Source organism: Clarias gariepinus, chromosome 7 (genome assembly GCF_024256425.1).
Source record: "Clarias gariepinus isolate MV-2021 ecotype Netherlands chromosome 7, CGAR_prim_01v2, whole genome shotgun sequence".
In the NCBI taxonomy this organism is placed as follows: domain Eukaryota; kingdom Metazoa; phylum Chordata; class Actinopteri; order Siluriformes; family Clariidae; genus Clarias; species Clarias gariepinus.
In genome coordinates this window covers 15,225,533-15,245,547 of record NC_071106.1, presented here as the reverse complement: position 1 = coordinate 15,245,547, position 20,015 = coordinate 15,225,533, and the positions used below count along the sequence as shown (strand labels likewise).

The 20,015-nt window shown below is 40.5% G+C and overlaps 1 protein-coding gene across 1 annotated transcript in view; it reads left to right on the top strand.

Moving 5' to 3' along the window:
- The window catches only part of si:dkey-246g23.2 (solute carrier family 66 member 2), a 65,260-nt gene that overhangs the window by 2,673 nt on the left and 42,572 nt on the right, over positions 1 to 20,015 (top strand). Inside the window, exons 2-3 of the mRNA XM_053500785.1 lie at positions 5,153 to 5,444; positions 5,581 to 5,714. Of these exons, the coding sequence (XP_053356760.1) occupies positions 5,236 to 5,444; positions 5,581 to 5,714 (343 nt within the window). The 5' untranslated portion in view covers positions 5,153 to 5,235. The remainder of the gene's footprint in view (positions 1 to 5,152; positions 5,445 to 5,580; positions 5,715 to 20,015) is intronic.

The following is a 20,015-nucleotide window of genomic DNA, read 5'->3' as shown; positions in this document are numbered from 1 at the left end:
GTACACCACTCAATAAAAATAGTCTGTTGACACTAGTGGTTTAATGGTGTTCCTTTTTATTGGTAGATATACAGATGAACAGGAACATACTGTATGTGTTACTGAGAATAATTGTACATCAACAAGTGCGACTAAGTTAGTCTTAGTGTGTACATACAGCATACTGTACAGTACTGTGCAAAAGTTTGTGCACAGGAAAATATTTATAGGTTAAAAAAGAAAGCAACATATTATGAAAAAAAAACACTTTTTATACAAAGAAAAAGAACTTTTGGATTTTGCATGCATGGGAAAAAAACTGCAGAAAGACTGTGGCTGGTTCTGCAGCATGTTCAGTAAAAGTAAAGAGCTAATTTATTTTTTAAAAAGTGCACAAATTTAAGCAAAGATTTTTTTATTAATGACTGTTTACTGCTTTTCATAGTATTCTAGTACTTTTTGAATGTAGAATCTTTTTTAAAAACACACTTTCTCTATAGCAGTTACCATAACATTATGACCACCTGCCTAATATTGTGTTAGTCCCTCCCTTTTTGCCACTATAACAGTGATGCATTCTGTGTTCTGACACCTTTCTATGTAAACCAGCATTAACCTTTTTTTTTCAATTTGATCTACACTCGTGCTTCTATTGGATCAGACCTTCCTTTGATAACTTTTGGTATGTCTTGGCCACTGCAGATCAGGAACATCACACAAGACCTGGAGGTGTGGACTTGCTCTGATTCAGTCCTCTAGCCATTACAATTTAGCCCTTGTCAAAGTCACTCAAATCCTTCCCACTTTCAACACATCAACTTCAGGAAAAAGTTCATGTTTAATATATCCCACCCAATTTCAGCCACCATTGTAATGAGAGATTGAAAATGTAGCTACTGGGAGAAGAGCCACATTGTGATGGCTGGACAACTGATTCAGAGCAACTCCCAAACAGCAGCTCTTGTAGGATGTTTTGGTCTGGTCATCAAAAGTGATCCAATGTACAGTAGGAAAACCAGTTAACTGGCCACAGGGTCATGGGTGGCCGAGGCTCACTTATGCACTCATGAAGAGCTACTGTAGCTCAAATGTTGATGCTGGTTCCAAAAGAAAGGTGTCAGAACACACAGATCATTCCTGTTTTGGTGCCAAAAGTGGGCACTTACTCAATATTAGGCGGGTGGTAAACACATTACCGTGAATGCACATGGTGTGTGCTTGTGTAGGGAATATATCACGAGGATTTCTTATTTTCTAAACTACTAAGTGTAATGAGAAGGGAACAGAGGTGATGAAAATGTGATGGGCAGGTTTGGTCTTTAGGACAGGAATGTAGAAGGACAGATGGTGGTGGACTTTGCAAAGAGGATGGAAATGGCAGTAGTAAATACTTTCTTCCAGAAGAGGCAGGAACATAGGGTGACATATAAGAGTGGAGGCAGAAGCACTCAGGTCGACTACATCTTGTGTCGACGTTGTAACCTGAAAGAGATCAGTGACTGCAAAGTGTTGGTAGGGGAGAGTGTAGCCAGACAACACAGAATGGTGGTGTGTAAAATAACCCTGGTGGTGAGGAAGGCGAAGAGGACAAAGGCAGAGCAGAGGACAAAGTGGTGAAGGCTGAGAAAGGAAGAATGTTGTGAAGTCTTTAGGGAGGAGTTGAGACAGGCTATGGGTGGTCAGGAAGTGCTTTCAGTTGACTGGACAACTACAGCCAATGTGATCAGGGAGACAGGTAGGAGGGTACTTGGTGTATCATCAGGTAAGGGGAAAGTGGACAAGGAGACTTAGTGGTGGAATGAGGAAGTCCAGGAGTGTATACAGGGAAAGAGGCTAGCTAAGAAGAAGTGGGACACTGAGAGGACTGAAAAGAGTAGACAGGAGTACAGGGAGATGCAGAGTAAGGTGAAGGTAGAGGTGGCAAAGGCCAAACGAAGAGCATATGAGGACTTGTATGCTAGATTGGATAGTAAGGAGGGAGAGGTGAATCTGTACAGGTTGGCAAGGCAGAGAGATAGAGATGGAAAGGATGTGCAGCAGGTTAGAGTGATTAAAGATAGAGATGGAAATGTACTGACAGATGCCAGGAGGGTGATGGGAAGATGGAAGGAGTACTTTAAGGAGTTGATGAATGAGGAAAATGAAAGAGAACAAAGAGTAGAAGAGGTGACTGTTGTGGAACAGGAAGTAGCAAATATTGGTAGAAGTGAGGTGAGAAGGGTGTTGAAGAGGATGAAGAGTGGAAAGGCTGCTGGTCCTGATGAAATACCTGTGGAGGTATGGAAGTGCTTAGGAGAGGTGGCAGTAGAGTTTTTGACAAGTTTGTTTAACAAGATCTTGGAGAGTGAGAGGATTCCAGAGGAATGGAGAAGAAGTGTATTGGTGCCAATTTTTAAGAACAAGGGAGATGTGCAAAGCTGTGGCAATCATAGAGGTATAAAGCTAATGAGCCAGACAATGAAGCTGTGGGAAAGAGTAGTGGAAGCTAGGTTAAGGGCAGAGGTGAGCATTTGTGAGCAGCAATATGGTTTTATGCCTAGAAAGAGTACATCAGATGCAGTATTTGCTTTGAGGATGCTGGCGGAGAAGTACAGAGAAGGTAACAGGGAGTTGCATTGTGTCTTTTTGGGTTTAGAGAAAGCGTATGACAGGGTGCCAAGAAAGGAGCTGTGGTATTGTATGAGGAAGTCTGGAGTGGCAGAGAAGTATGTTAGAGTGGTGCAGGACATGTATGAGAGCTGTAAGACAGTGGTAAGATGTGCTGTAGGTGTGACAGAAGAGTTTAAGGTGGAGGTGGGTCTGCATCAAGGATCGGCTCTAAGCCCCTTTTTGTTTGCTCTGGTGATGGACAGGATGACAGATGAGGTAAGACAGGAGTCCCCATGGACTATGATGTTTGCAGATGACATTGTGCTCTGTAGCGAGAGCAGGGAACAGGTGGAGGAAAATTTGGAGAGGTGGAGGTATGCTCTGGAAAGCAGAGGAATGAAGGTTAGCCGCAGCAAGATGGAATACATGTGTGTAAATGAGAGGGACCCAGGAGGATCGGTGAGGCTACAGGGAGCAGAGGTAAAGAAGATGCAGGATTTTAAGTACTTGGGGTCAACGGTCCAGAGCAACGGAGAGTGTGGAAAGGAGGTTAAGAGGCGGGTACAGGCAGGTTGGAATGGGTGGAGAAAAGTGTCAGGTGTGTTGTGCGATAAAAGAGTATCAGCGAGAATGAAAGGAAAGGTGTACAGGACAGTGGTGAGACCAGCGATGCTCTACGGCTTAGAGATAGTGGCACTGAAGAAAAGACAGGAGGCAGAGTTGGAGGTAGCAGAGCTGAAGATGTTGAGGTTCTCTTTGGGAGTGACAAGGATGGATAGGATCAAGAATGAGTTCATCAGAGGGACAACCCACGTTAGATGTTTTGGAGATAAAGTCAGAGAGGCCAGATTGTGGCGGTTTGGACATGTTCTGAGGAGAGATGGTGAATATATCGGTAGAAGGATGCTGAGGTTTGAACTGCCAGGCAGGAGGTCTAGAGGAAGACCAAAGAGGAGATTTATGGATGCAGTGAGAGAGGACATGAAGTTAGTTGGTGTGAGAGAAGAGGATGCAGAGGATAGGGTTAGATGGAGGCAGATGATTCGCTGTGGCGACCCCTGAAAGGGAACAGCCGAAAGACAAAGAAGAAGTAAGTGTAATGAGTACAGACCTTTCTTCTGAAGAAGTCTTATCTAACTGATAAAAAGGGCCAATGGTTAAGTTTTTTTTTTTAATCTGCACATTTGTACATTTATAAAATAGGAAGGAAATTCTTCTGTTGCATTTAGATGATGAATGATTTCATAAAATAGGCAGAGAGTGCCATGAGGCTGAGCTGAAATTGGATTTCGAAATTTTTTTGTGCAACCCCTTATGAGACTATAGTCACTTCTCTTTCTCTCTCTTGCTCGCTCCCTCTGCCTTATTCACAGTCTGTTAGAACACGTCGGTAGCTCTCAACAGGTTCAGTGTGTGGTAATGAAGGGCAGGACAATATGGGAGTAATTAATCCTTCATGAGATGAGTAATTAATCCTTCTTGAGATGAGTAATTAATCCTGTTTGAGGTGAAGGAATGAATCATAGTACAGTTCCAGTGTCGGCGTCAGAGTCGCTTCATTCAGGTGCTTGCATAGATATGTGCACAAAGTTTTTTTTTTACTTTATAACTAAGACCTGCAGTATATTTTTTTCCCTCTTCAAAGGTCCTTGTTTTATTATTCCTGTAACAATTTAACATGGGTCTCAGAGTGTAGTATGTGTGTGTGTTAATGCTCTAGCTGAAAAACATCTTATATAGTATAATGCATTTTTTTTTTAAACACGCCCTTTTAGTGTCTGAGTAAATGAGCCACTAAGGCCTGCAGAGCTGAGCAGCAAGTTTAAAATTTTTTTTTTATATGAGGTCACATTAGGGGGCAGATCTGATTGGCTTGTTTAAGCCCCAGTCAAAACAAAAAATGAGAAAAACATATGTATTATTATACACTCACTCACTCATCTTCTATACCGCTTTATCCTGTATTCAGGTTCACGGGTCCTGACTCCTATCCCAGGAGGCTTAGGGCACGAGGCAGGGTACATCCTGGACAGGGTGCCAATCTATTGCAGGGCACACACACATACACTCACATTCACACACTACGGGCAATTTGGGAACGCCAATTAGCCTAACCTGCATACAGTATCTTTGGAATGTGGGAGGAAACCGGAGTACCCGGAGGAAACCCACCAAGCGCAGGGAGAACATGCAAACTCCGGGAATCAAACCCGGACCCTGGAGGTGCAAGGCGACAGTGCTAACCACTACACCACCTGTATTATTATTATTATTATTATTAACTATTAATGATAAACTATTGAATTTTGTAACATTAATAGCTTAAACTTATGGTCTATGGTGTGAATGAGGAAAGTTGGATTAGCTGGGAGAGAAGGGCTTGTGATTGCAATTCTCCTTACAGGCAGCAGAGGGCAGTTAAAAAAATTCCCTATTTATGATTACCCCTTATTGTCATTGTGTAATTTATCATGACATTCTTTTGATACAGCATTGCAGTATAATTGCTTCTGTTTTCCTAATATATTTCATGCTTTTCCCCTTTTCATGAGATTAAAAATAAGATGTGATGTGATATCTCAAGGACAGTGTATGAGTTCAGCAACAGCGACTGCGGTGGTGGTGGTGGAGAAGGAGGAGGTGGTGGTGCTGGTGTGATTCTGAGCCATGGATCCTGACCTGGAGGAGTCAATCGAGTCGATGGAGAGCTCATGGGCTCTTCTGTCATGGCTGGCCTCGTTGGTGATGGTGTTTGGGGGCGTAGTGCCATACATCCCTCAGTATCAGGAGATCCAGAAGACTAGCAACACTGAAGGTTTCTCTACCCGCGTGTGCCTGGTTCTGCTCATTGCCAATATACTGCGCATCTTCTTCTGGTGAGGGCAGAAGGAGTAATTCTACCCTGTCTACACTAGTGTTACAATGCTAGACGGGATTATACAACAAGAATACAAATCAAAGTTGGACTGTTTTATGGATTGTATACGTGTGTGTGTGTGTTTCTCTCTGCAGGGTCGGGAAGCAGTTTGAACTGACTCTGCTTGTGCAGAGTGTGGTGATGATTTTAACCATGCTGGCTATGCTACACCTGTGCTGCACTGTCCAGATTAGCAACCGCGTCAGCACCAAACAGCACCGCATTACAGGTACTGACATTTATACATCCAGATTAGAAGATTATAGAGGTGGGATTTTATGCAAAAAGAAGAATTCTGGCGCACATTGTGTTTGGGACCTTGGAATATGTTGGGAGATATGAATGTATTCCAGCAACAGCAGTGTTTTTTTTAAGTATATTTCTTTTAAAAGGCATTTTACTGTTTCTAACTATTTATAAGCAAGATCTAGTAAAGACAGAAGACATGAGTCTTATACTGTACCTTTAGGATCCAGTGCAGCTTAGAGATATGACCAAATGTTTGAAGACACCTACGTTTAACACTTACACAAGGGTCTTCCTCACGACATTAGTCTCGAATGTTTTGTTTACTGGAGCAGCGAATATTTTTTACGTCACTGGAAATAAAAGTCCCAAACATGTTCCAGCATGACGAGTCCCCCTGTGCATGAATCCAGCTCCATGAAGATGTGAGATAAAATCTCGAGTGGCTCACTCATAGCTCTGATCTCAGCCCCAATTGGGAGGGATTAGAATCTCATCTTGGCACCTCAGCTGATATCAGTGCCCAAGCTCTTGTGCTGTTGTGACTGAATGGAAAGATCGCCTACAGGCATAGAAGACTGGAGGCTGTTAAAGCAGGAAAGAAGAAACAATTCTGTGTTAACGCTCAGGGTTTTGATAGTGAGGTGTGAATGTACTTTTGGGCATATTGTATCATGTATATGACAATTGCATTCAGTTTTTTTTTTTAATTTATTTCAAAGAATCCCATCTTTATGCTACTTGAAACACTTTTATGTTCCAATAAAAGTTGGAAGTATCGTCAGCATGTTATCTGACAGCTCCTCAATTTCAGCTAGATTACTCCAGTCCAAAATGAAGGCGGCACGGTGGTGGAGTGGTTATCGCTGTCGCCTTGCACCTCCAGGGTCTGGGTTCAATTCCTAGTCAGGCTCGATTCCTGTCTCTGTGTGCCCGGAGTCTGCATGTTCTCCTCGTACTTGGTGGGTTTCCTCCCACACTCCAAAGACCTGCAGATTAGTCTAATTGACATTCCCAAATTGCCCGTAGTGTGCCCTGCGATGGATTGGCACCCTGTTTAGGGTGTACCCTGCCTTGTGCCCTAAGCCTCCTGGGATAGGCTCCAAGCCCCTTGCGACTCTGTATACAGGATAAAGCAGTATAGACGATGAGTGAGAGAGGTGATGAACATTAACACACCGCAATCCTGACCAGGTAGGTACTATGGATGAATGAATAAACACTATTCATTCATGTAAATCTGTTTGTCCCACAAGCTTCATATCCGATCGCTCTCAACGAAATAAAAACCAACCCACAATATCGTATCTGTTAGAATAGTATATTTGTAATTGTTTACATCTTTCGAATGAACCTAAAATAAGTGAGCTCAGACAGCAGCTGTATCAGAATGGGAACGATGCAGACTTAAGACACAGACTGGAACACAATGAAACAATGAATCAGCACTGCTGCAGAGGTAATGCACTGAAGTAATGGAATTAACATCCATTTGAGCTGATTTTATGAGCGTAGCAGTACCCTGTGGACCGCTAACGCTTTTTCTGCATTATTGAGTGCACGTGTATCGCCAGAAGAGGGTGCTATCGACCTGAGAAAAGCTCATTTCCTTCTCCCCGTAAAGTCATTTTTCCTCATCTTGCCCCAGAGTGAGTCATTTCTTTTCATTCAGTTAGATGAAGTTTGTCTGTAGGCATGAGACTGTATAATGAGACTTTTACACATCCTGTTCATAATTAAAATCGCCAAATGCTCATAGTCTTGCACCTGTATAACTGTTATCGTTGTGCCGGTTGGGTGAATCAGAGGAGCGAAGAATGCTGTTAATGTTTCAAATGGAAGTCTTTCATCATTACAGGTGATGCTGCCAAACCTCATGGCCTCAGCCCATGGTCCGATCTTAAATAGTTGATACCGTTGTGTATCCAAAGCCATTTTTGTAACTAGATTTGGCGAAAGAGTCTGAGACTTGTTGCTCGAAAACATACACGTGTCAGGCGTGTTGTTTCCGTGTGAGGCTGCTGGTCGATCCTGCAGGAGTTCACGCAGGGTCAGTTTAGTGTAGTGATGATTTATGAAGAATTGGAGCTCCAGTTGATTGGCTTTTCCCATGTCCAGGAGGAGGTTCAATATAAGTCTGCCATTTATTGTCCTGCTGCCTGAGGGAGGAGATGGGATGATGAAAATGTGTAATATGGTAATAATTAGAGAGCCGAATGTGGAATCAGACAGCAGCCTAATATACCTGTCATGCTGATCGATTGGAGTGGAGAAGTCTCAGTGTGAGTAGTAGTAGTGTGCTTTCTCAGGCCTTACATGCCAGGATATATACGTGTGTGTGTGTGTGTGTGTGTACAAGGAAGTAATTTTTAAAATGGGTTTCTTATTAATCAAACATTTTTGAATATTAATGAGTATAGGGCTGCACAGTTTGGTGAAAAAAAAAAATTAAAAATCACATTTGCAATTATGTTGATGCATATCATGATTATGATTTATACTCTGATATGTAACTATTTATTTATTTATTTTCTTCAAATGTATTTATCTAGGCGAACACCAAATAATTGAAGAGGATGTTTGCCAATATTTATTTATCAGCTCAAAATGATGCAAAAAATCATAATTCATATTATTTATCAGCTCAAAATGATGCAAAAAATCATAATTCATGCTTAAACCCTACATGAATTCCCGGCTATGCATATATTACCTGTAATACCCTGCAACATTTTGCGATGAAATAATTTCACAGGTTCATACTGCGATTTTAATTTTCATACAATTGTGCAGCACTTAATAAATGCAATACATTTATCTTGCATGGATCACAGAAGGTAGAAAAACCCAATTGTTTTTGACATTTTGTAAGCGATATTCAGGCAGAATTACATTTACACCTGGCCCAGGAGTAAATCTATCATGCTCCATCATCAATTGATCTATCTCGATAAGCGTTTCCTCTGCTGAGAAATATCCAGAGCAGATTGCCTACAGACATTGGTCATCCGATCATTATATGCAGTCTTTCACTCGGAAGTGAGAAGTGGAATCGGATTGTCATTTTCGACCTCTGTGTGACCTCTGCTACAAACTTAGCAGGACATAACACGGATGCCTCTATATTTAACTTTAGTTAACCAAAGCCAGAAAGCTCCTGAATAACTGTGGGAAGTGATGAACAGCAAACTGTATATTCACTGTTTTAGATTTATTATAGGTTTAATAACCGGTATGTTGATTAAGCTAAAGCAGACAGTTGTACAGTGCTGTGCTTACTTCTGATGCTGATTTGATTTGACATCACTTTGCAAAAATTTAAGCGAATCTCTGAGACCATTGTGAATTTAAGAGGTGTGTTATTGTTGTTGTTTTTTTGGAGGTTATAATAATGCAGCATAAGTAGTGTCCTCGTAGACATGTCTCTGATTGATTCCAATCCCTTGCATTGGCAAAAAGTTTTTTTTTTGTTTTTTTGTTTTTGGATAGTGATCCTTACGGTATTTGTCACTTCATCTTTCATCATTGTCACACTTTAACTTTATGCACAACGCCTCCTAACCCATTTATGGGAATTTAAATAGCAAGAACCTTCATCAGGATGCATAGATGATCATGAGCTTTTTCATTTTCTATTTCTCAAAAAAAGGACAATTCTTTTAAACTTTAAAAAAGTGACGAGGAGAGTCTTCCTAAATCATTTATGGGAATTTGAACTTGCTTGGTATAGAATAATCTAAAATATAGATTTGGCATAGTTGTTTAACATTCTTAGAAATTCCAGAATTTATTTAAGTCAAAACACAAATACATAATTTTTTGACACAAAGTCTGTCAACATGCTTTCGTATCGCCTCATTAAAAATGTTTCAGGCTGCGCTGCGAGCCACGAATGCTCTACTGTCTTCACTTCCTCATCAGGGAATCTTTGTCCTCTTAGGACAGGTAAAAGTCCAATGGAGCAAGATCAGGACTATAGGGAGGATGCATCAACAGTGTGGGCAGAACTGCGTGGACATACAGTAGACTGTCATGCAAGATCTTAACGCACTTGGATAGCACCCCATGCGATTAATCCCAAGTTTAGGCGTTAGGTCTTCAATAAGCATCTCAATGTGACGAGCACTGTTGATTGTTGAACCTTTTTCCTGACAATGTTCCAATACTGGACCTTAAAAATCCCAGAAAATTTCCATCATCAATGGTTGACTTTTGAATGTTTTCTTGGTCTGCGATTGAGGATGTTTCTGCTACATATTCTACTGTTAACGCTCAGGCTTGTATTGATGAATCCATGTCATTTCACCAGTAATGATTTTCTTTAAGAAACTTTCCCCATCTTCAGAGTATCGGTCAAAATTAGTAAAAAGTAGAGTACGGATAATTTTTTTAGCAATGGTTATCCTAGGTAATGTCAAAAAATGTTAGAAGGTAATGCCTTAAACTATTTACGTCGGGTTTCATGAATATCATGTTAATGAAATTGTGCTTTTTGCGTGTTTCTGTGCACTCATGCTGCCAATCCTGTGTTTCATTTCCTGTCTGTGCCTTGCTGCGATCCAGCTTGTTGTGTAACATCCAAGCTTAGAGGGTCCTTATTGGTCTGAAATCCCCTTCTCTTACATATTCCATGGCTGTACGGTGACTGCCAAGGGATTGGATAAGATTTTATATCCAGTGGAGCAGAGAAAGGCAGGCCAGGCATGAAGGGCTCTCGGGGAGTTCCTATCCGGCAGCCACGGTGCCTGCTTACAAATAGAGACAGACGTACAGACGGATAAACAGAACGTAAGGTGGGTTGGACCCAGAACAGCCTTAAACATCAGGCGGATTACCTTCTTTACATCCGAGACTGTATTTCACAAGCAGCCACCTGTGCTATGGCACGATTGACAACAGCATGAAAAAACCTGCACACACAGCATGCCAGTGAGACACTACAGACATCCCTGCGTCGTGGGATCAGACTTCCCCTCAGACTTTTTGACCGGAAGGTTGTGAGTACAAATGCCAGCACTGCCACGCTGCCACTGCAGGGCCCTTGAGCAAGGTCTTTAACCCTCAACAGCTCAGTGGTATAACTGAGATAAATGTCGGTCGTTCTGGATAAGGGCATCTGACTCAAGGCATAAAGGGAAATGTGAATGCACACACACACACACACACACACACACACACACACACACACACACACACACACACACACACACACACACACTGAGCGTAAAGAGTATCTCACAAACAAGTCAGAGGTGTTAGGGTTACTTGTAATACCATGAGACACGCTCAAGCAGTGACAGATGCTGTGTTATGTCACTCTTTAAATGTCAGAGCGCCCTATTAAGAAGCTTGAAGTCATTAACGAAGAACAAAAGAAAAGAAAGCCCTCTACTGGTCACCGTCAGTAGTTACATTTTGACTGAGAAGGAGTTTCGCGGGAGCTTATAATGTTCCTGTCAAAAAGAATTGTAGGTCAAAAAAGTGCTGAGGCTAGATTCCTAAATCTGAACACGTCCTTGTAACCCGAATATCAGAATCCATATATTATTATGAAACCAACATTCATACAGATCAAACGTGAAGTAGGAACAGCTGCTAAGTGACATTCAGTTCTTTATTATATACATATAAGCACATTATTGTTAAATGGGAGTTGCAAAGAATGACCTTATTGTCTGATTTGTCAAATATCGAGCAAAGAATTCTACATACAAAATTGTCACAAATTACAGTATAATTGGTTTTTTTTTGGATCTTAAAGAAAATTCATTCCATAGGGAAATTAAGATCATGCTGAGTTAGTTTGGCGCGGTGGCCTAGGAGGGGCAGTGTTGTCTGTTTCGAAGCACTGCAGCATGTCTCAACAGATATGACACACACACAGCACACACACACACTCCTAAAGTGTGTCCATGAAAGGGCATTATATCTGATAAATAAGCAGTAAAACACTTTATGGCATGATGTTATAGGAAAATAATCAACAAGAGCGTGGTATGATGAGAAGCAGAGTTACTGGTACCACCATGATCTCGGAATTAATTTTCCAGTAACACTGTGTTCTGAAGTGTTTTGTTGCTCTCATACCACAGCAATTTGTGATGTGATTGCGCTGCTTTTAAATTAGACTCGCACTCTAGAGCAACAACACCATAGATAGATAGACAGATAGATAGATAGACAGATAGATAGATAGATAGATAGATAGATAGATAGATAGACAGACAGACAGACAGACAGACAGACAGACACTTTATTGATCCTGAAGGTAATTCCCAACAATAAGATGGAGAAGCCTACAGCACTTACCCGACTACAGAGGGAGTATCGGAAGCCTTACAGTATATGTTTCACTGAGACGTGGCTGAACACACACACACACACATACTGCAACAAAGACATAATTAAATTTTTAAGACAGCACTTTGTGTGTATCAAGAATATATTAGCAGTATAGCAGGTTTCACATGCATGAAGTGCAAATCATGATGGAAATGCCGGAAATGATGGATGTTATCTGATTCCTATCCAGCATATTGAAAAAGAAATGGACTGATGTTCCTGGAAGTCTAATTAAATCAGGACGTTAGCAAGCAAAGCTGATGTCATCTTCAGGATTCACGTTATGCTAAAAAGAAAAACTAAGCAGCAGGTTAAAAGACAAGATACGTTATTAACATATAAAGCATGACAGAGAGACGTAATACTTGGCGCAAGAACAAGCAGTGTGATTTCGGAAGGAAATCCCAGAGTCAGCCATCATCCATCACAATGCGAATGCTTCTCACACACACATGACCTGCTGGTTCAGCTTGCCTCCTCTCCGTGCCCAACCCTACACTTGATCCCACTTGTGGATGGCTATGAGCGTAACTTTTTAAAAATTATTCCAAAGGTTTCCCCAAGATCGGGACTATAGGGAAGATGCCTCAAAGCCTCAAAACAAAGTTTTTGCAGAGTGTTGACAGTCAATGCAAGATCACAACAGTCCTCTGCATTGAATCCAAAGTTTAGGCGTAAGCTCTTGAATAAGCGTCTCACTCTAGGCACTGTTGATTGTTCAATCTTTTTCCAATACGGGCGACTGAGAATCTCCGATAACGGTAAGCATCAATTTTTTAGCTGATGGTCGACTTTTGAACTTTTTCTTCGAACAATACTTCTGGAAGCACCAGAACACACAGTCAGCTTGGTCTCTCTGGATTCAGATTCAGGATTCTCAACCTCAGCTACATCAGTCAAATTAATAACTTAAGTCTTAAACTTTTATTTATTTTATTTCCTTTTCTTCTCTGGTACCTATTCTTGATATCTTCCGACAATTTCTATACCTTTTTCTCAAAATAGAAACTAACTAATAGCCTAATTTGAATAACAGTGACTCTTCCCAGGCAGTCACTAAGGATGATTGAACGAAAGAATAATAAATACATTACAGAATCACATTAATGTTAATATACAGTGTCGTTCATATTTGCAGGCTTCATATTTGACTGCTCCCTGGGGTTAAAATAAAAACCTCCTCCACACACAATTTTTTGCATCTCTTGCCTTTTGTTGCATTCCTTTTAGCTTCCATTAGATTACTTAAAAAATACTGCTGATTTGACATATTATCTGTTCATTCTAAGTAACATATCTGCATTGAGTTACACTACATGGCTAACAGTTTGTGCACGCCTGGCCATCAAACCCATGTGTGCTTTTTGTTTGAAATTGTACACTATCTTTAGACAATTCAGTTCATAATGGGATTAAACATGGTCTAGCATGATAATATCTCTATACATAAAGCAAGCTCATGAATATGTGGTTTGGCCAAACTCGAGTGGTTTGCACAGGAACCTTGACCTTAACTTGGAACACTAACTAGTGTATAGACCAGGCTTCTTCTGATCATTTCTCTGAATGCCTGAGCTCACTAATGTGCCCGAATGAGTGCAAATCCACATCTGTGCAAAGCCACGCTCCTATGTTTTGTAGAAAGCCTTTCCAGAAGGGTAGAAGTTATTCAAACAAGCAATGGTAGACTTACTCTGAAACTCATTTGGATTTAAATGTCATGGGAAGGTGTCCCAATACTTTTGCACATACAGTATTCATTCCTATTAGGTGTTAATATAGTACTACTTATTCATATTACAGATATGTTTACAGTGACTGTGATATAAGTATTGTAGCCCCTTTTTCTTTGTGTGTGTATGTTTCAGTGTTATTTTATCATAACGAAAGAGGAAAGATGAGCAGGCTTTTGTATCTATTATACATTTTTTGGGAGCATAAAATACTTAAAACCACCCCATATGCACTATGCCCACTTAAAGTTCAGATATGCTTGAGAGCTGGTGTGAGAAACAACTATCAGCTTTAACCTTCAGGCCTGTTCTGTCCTCTGATTCTACTGACAGATCAGTGATGTGCAGCGGTGTGATGCAGCGAAGATGGATAATTGATGAAAGAGCCTCCTGGGCCCTGTGTCCTTAAGCAATAACATCTCGCTGACAGGCGTTAGTACGGACTTCATTGAGCTTAACCTCAGCAGCATGTGTTTTTAAGGCTAAAAAAAACGAAGTCGACGTTTATCATAAAGCCTAGGCTTGAGCTGTCCAGGAGAATGTTATCTGCATCCGAGAGTGTAATTTGTCTGGGTGATTTAGTCTGCATCAGCATTTCTCACTCTCTCACAGAGGTGAGCATTGCAGAATGACAGTTTTTCTCGAACTGCGAGGAGGAAATGGCATCAGAATGCCAGCTGCGTCTCACTACTGAAGGAGCACACGCTGAACTTGAGTTCCCACTGAACTCGTTTCTCTCCCTCACTCCATGTCTCCACTGTCTCCTTATCTTTCAGTCTTGCATTCTATCTCTCACTGTCTCTCTCTGGACCCATTAAAAGTAAAGTTGCAGCATCCATCAAAGGAAAAGGAGCAGATTGGACGTATAGTATTTCATTATGGAGGAGTTGAAAGGCCAGTGCTGTGGTCGAGAGAACAACTGCGATTTGTCCAATAAAGCAGCTCTGGCAAAAGAACTGCTGGGTGCAGACATGGTGTGTTTGTGCTTCTTTTTTTTATTTCCACTAGGTCAGAACCAGACGCGAGTCTTTCAGAAACACTAATGAAAGAAATGGGTGTAACTATCAGTCATAGAGACCGTGGAGCCAGAAAGCAGCAGGAGTGCATCCAAAATGGCTTTCTCTCACTTTGTTTCACAGGTTTATCCAGAATGACCTTTGACCTTGCACAGTCCTTACGCTATGCTCAGGGATGTAGGTTTAAAAAACAGCAAGCTGAGTAACCATAACCTCCCAGTTAGCAAGACTGTAAAGAGAAGGACATCCTTTTATTATTATCATCATCATTGATCAAATGCAGTAGTGTGATCTCACATTTTAATTAAATGTGAAAATAAATCCCTAGTTTCTAATTAATCTGGGAGGGAAAATTAGGAAAAGAGAAAAAACCCAGTATCTCAGAAGAAATGTGATTTTAAGGAAAATGTTTAGTTTCAGCCTTTTTTATGTATACTGGCCTGTTTTTAAAAGCAGCACAGTGTTGGTCCTTGGTTTGATCCTGATTGCAGGTTACTGTCTTTGTACAGGATCACATGTTTCATCTTCATCCAAGCGGTTTCCTTCATCTTCAGTTTCCTTGCATCTTCATGTCATCATGCCAGTATGTAGACTGGCTACTCTCTGATATAAATGAATTAATGTGTGTAAATGCATGCACAGGGACGGACCAGCATCCCATCCGAGGCGTATTCCCACCTCATGCAAAGTGTTCCTGGGACATGCCCCTGTTCCCTTGCAACCATAACCAGGATAAAACACTGACTGAACATGAATGAATCATTTGTTTTTTATGATCTCACTTGTGGAAGTTTTTCTTTTGCATGATTTGCACTGGTAATATAAAGTGGGCGGGGCATAAGATAAGGTTAAATTGGTGTATGCATTGAGGTAAATGATCATAATTTTTGCCTTTGTTTTAGTGTATCGGATAATTTCATCCATAGGGCGTGGATTTATGAGTTTTGCCTAAGGATAGTCATAGTGGCGGCCTGGCGGTGACGGGGTTTGACCCCATGACCCTCCAGTTTAAAAGAATGTAAATAAATAGCTACAAATATTTTAATACATTTTGTAAAGAAAGAAAACGTGCAAAAATGTTAATAAATACTGTTTCATGATCAGATCTGTATCTTCAGTTTTTTACTTTAAAAGGTGACAATCAGAAAAACCAGAACATTGTCATGACTTATTGTTCTATATTTAGAGTATACATTAATGTGTGCCTGCCTGCCTGCCTGCCTGCACAGGAGGGGTCTAATGGGAGTAAACAGCAGACAGTGGGAGATGTCTGAACTCCCACAGTCTCTACTACACACTTGTACTAACTTAAAATAGAAAAGAGTCGGAGAGAGTCATCAGTCATGTTCATGACCTCTGCGGTAACCTTGTGTTACACAAAACTGCAGTAGATGCTTTTTCACTTTTCTTTTGAAAATATTAATTGGGTTAATCGGTTTTGCATAAAGCAACCATAAACAAGGGAGACAGGAAAAAGAATGTAAAATGGCGAAAGAGAAAACCGTCCTGTAATTCATGGCGTTATTCGTTTTGATGGTTAACAGGATTCGGCATATACTCCACTTTTAACAAAACACCTGGACACCCACTCGTTAGTGCAGTGATCCAATCCATTAATCATGTTGCTTCAGCGCAATGCATAAACTCACTCAGGTAAAGTTCAAGAGCTGGAAAGAGTCGGATTTCAGCAACTTTCCCCTTGGCATGGTTGTCGCTGTCAGGCAGGATGGTTTTGAGTATTTCGGAAACCACTGAATCTCCTGGGTTTTTTCACGCATGTCAATTTCCAGAGTTTACACAGAATGGTGCACGAGAAAATAAAAAACTTCCAGCGAGAAGATGTTCCACTGAGAGAGGTTAGAGGAGACGGGAAAGGATGTCTACAGTAACTGAAATAAACACGCTTTGCAACCATGGTGAGCAGAAAAGCATCTCAGAATGCACAATACGCCAAACCCTGATGCAGATGTGCTACAATTACACCAGACTGCATCAGGTTCTACCCCTGTCAGCCAGCAAGAGATTACAGAGATGCTGGCTTTGTCTATCCTCTGACAGCAGTACCCCTCTTCTCTCACTTCTATCATGCGTTAGTTGTGACTCAGGAGGATAGCTGAGGGTCACACTTTCCTTCCCACTCTCTGACAACAGAACAGATGGATGTGCAGCTCGTTCACCCCTAGCTTTCCTGTTTTTTTATTTCTCTGATGAATGACTCAGGTCTGACTTCAGTAAGCCGCCATCATCCTATCTCTGATTGTCACACTTTCAGCCAAACTCTCTCCTTCACATCTTTATCTCTGCTTCCCTCTGTCTGGACCGCATCCATTTTTTTATACCCTCTCCTTTCTTTTTTCACACTTTTTTCCCCTCAGATGGTCATTGGATGAGTGTGTCGCCTTTGACAGAAAGGTGTGCTCAGGCATGACGCACACCGCTACCTCTGGTTTTACGGATATTAAAGCGTGTGTGTGTGTGTGTGTATATGTTTACCTTAGGTTGCCCTTGTTCTGTCTGACCATTTTACTGTCATGGGTGGTGACCTGGGAAAACATGTCACATGGTAAAATGTATACCATTTCCTATACTGTATAGGGTTTTTGAAGAACGTGAGCTTGACTGAATTAAAATATTACTCCAGTCAACACTTTTTACCATCTGGTTACTGGCAAAAATAGTCAAAAATTGGCAACTAAACCTGTTTTTTGTGCATTTCAGTGTATCATGAAATGCATAAGTTAGTTAAGAGAAACTAAGCATTAAACCAATGAGCCATAATATTCTGACCACTGACAGATGAACAGGAACACGGTTTGACACCAGTACACTAGAGACATGCTCATGGGTACCCAAGGCTTTGCAACCTGGCCAGCCTATCTGGCCTAATCCCACAGAAAAGCCAATGCAGCCCAAGTTGGCAAAAAAAGTCAGTGCTGTCCAGGATAGAAAGGGGTCAGAACGCCCAGTGCACCACACCCTGCTACCTACGGAGCCCAGCAGGCAAAGAGCTCAAAGCTACAGACCCTATCGCCAAACGTCCCAAAACAACATACAAATAAAAAAGAAATAAAATAAATTTTATCATATTGCCAAGGTTGTGCAGAAAAAAAAGGACATGACACTCTATACTGCACAATCGTGAAGCCTGTATATTCATTCATGAAACCACAGTAATGCAATTTCTTTTTTTTAAGTGCTTTAGGTTTAAGGGTCAATAGTAAAATTAAATATCGGTGTATTTCATCACTCTGGTCTCTTGTGGTTTTGTTACTTTAATACAATAGCCTACAGCCACCTCTACAGCCATGATGTCAAATTATATTAAATACAGTACAAGAAACTATACAGCTACTGTATAGGCATTTTTGTCATGTCTCGGGACTTTATTCTGGCTATGTTCACATTAAAGCCACATTGCTCACTTCAGATCGGATTTTCTTGTCATGGCAAGGACATCAGCAAGCACCTTACTCATGCACGGAGGCAAAAAGTCATACATTTCGATCTGCCCGCTCTCATTCATGTCGCATGACCGTGTACTGTATGTACTGTAACATGTATCCGATCTAGGGCCACCTACAAAAGTGATCTAAAAACATCAAAATTGTGTGTTTACGCAGCCCAAAAAATCAGATACATGTCACACTAGGAAAAAACAAATCTGAATTGAGTCACTTTAGTTTGGTAATGTGTACAGTAGCCTCTCTGATTTATTCTTTAGTTGCTTTATTTTAAATGCATTGTAGTGGTCTACAGCGGCAAAAATGCTTATCCGTACCCTTAATATTCTGACTGAATAGTATATTTTGTGTATGTTTATTATTTTTTATTTTATAAATGTCGCATTTTATTGTACTTACTCCTTTCTTGCCTACATTTCTTTTCACCATCTGGTCCGGTAATCTAATTCCAGATGTGTTTCCATCCTAATGATTGTGAGCAAGATTCTGAAAAGTCAGCAAAACACTAGTGTATTTGTTTTATCCACTCTTATAGAAGTACTTTCAGGAGCATTTAAGCACGGATGTGCCGAAAAGTGCTTACTAAGGACTGTGTGCTTTCATATTATATCAAACAGTACGGCAAAATATTCTACATCACCACGTATTAATGCTGTAACCATAGGTGTTCAATTTCATCAGCATTTACAATAAATTCATCTTTTTGAAACGTATATGATGGAAAACCTTAAAAATAGTCAAAGAGTTTAAGAATGCATTGACATTTCATATGTAACATATAAAATGTTCTTCAAAAATATTTATGTATTAAGATGGAAAATGAAAGTGCAGTCCAGCCTGGATAGAAAATGTACCCGAGAAGAAAAAAAGAGCATTTATCTTGAGGATAAACAGAACATCCATCACACCTTTTGTAAATTATAAAGGTGTGATGAATGAATAAAGAACCCTTCAATGGGGAAAAAAAAAGCCTAAAATCACTGAAAGCCTTGGAATTTCATTTTAAGTTATCTGTTCGAGCCCTCGGCTAGCAAATCCTTTTCCCTTCTTTCCTTCTTTTTTTAATTTAATTTTTTTTTCCTTGCTTGTTTTTGCTCTCAAGGTTTTCTCATGCACAAATTAGAAATTCTCATAAAAATCGATAAAAATAGATTGGATTTCCACTTCTTTATAAAACGCACTTCTGAATCTCAGGTTTTCCATTTCACTTCTTAGTCTTTGCCTTGTGTTTGTCAGCCGCAGTGAACGGTGGCCTTTTCTTTTCTTTTTTTTAGACCTGTCACAGAAATGCCTCTCTCTCTCTTTCTCTCTCTCTCTTTCTTATTTGCACTGGATACAAGACAGACATCTTTTAAGCTGAATAGGTAAGCACTGAGAGCAGATGAGCTATGCTTCACTTAGATATTTTGCAAGGAGAAAATAAAAAGTATTTTGCATGGTGCAAAAACTTTTTATTCCCAGAATTTAAGGATAATATGCTTAGTCTCCTATCTCTACTTGTGTAAACTCGACTTGATAAAAGCCCCTTTCTGTGCAGATGTGGCATGTCCTGATTTGATTTGTAGTGGAGGATTGGAGTGTATGAAGATGTTAAGGCACAAATAAAACAAATACCATTCTTCAGTCGAACAAAAAAATATATATACACAATTGTCGTTACACAGGGAAATTTGCATTTATATGAACCAGTGGTGGATGAAGTACACAAGTCCTGTACGAGAGAAAAAGTAGG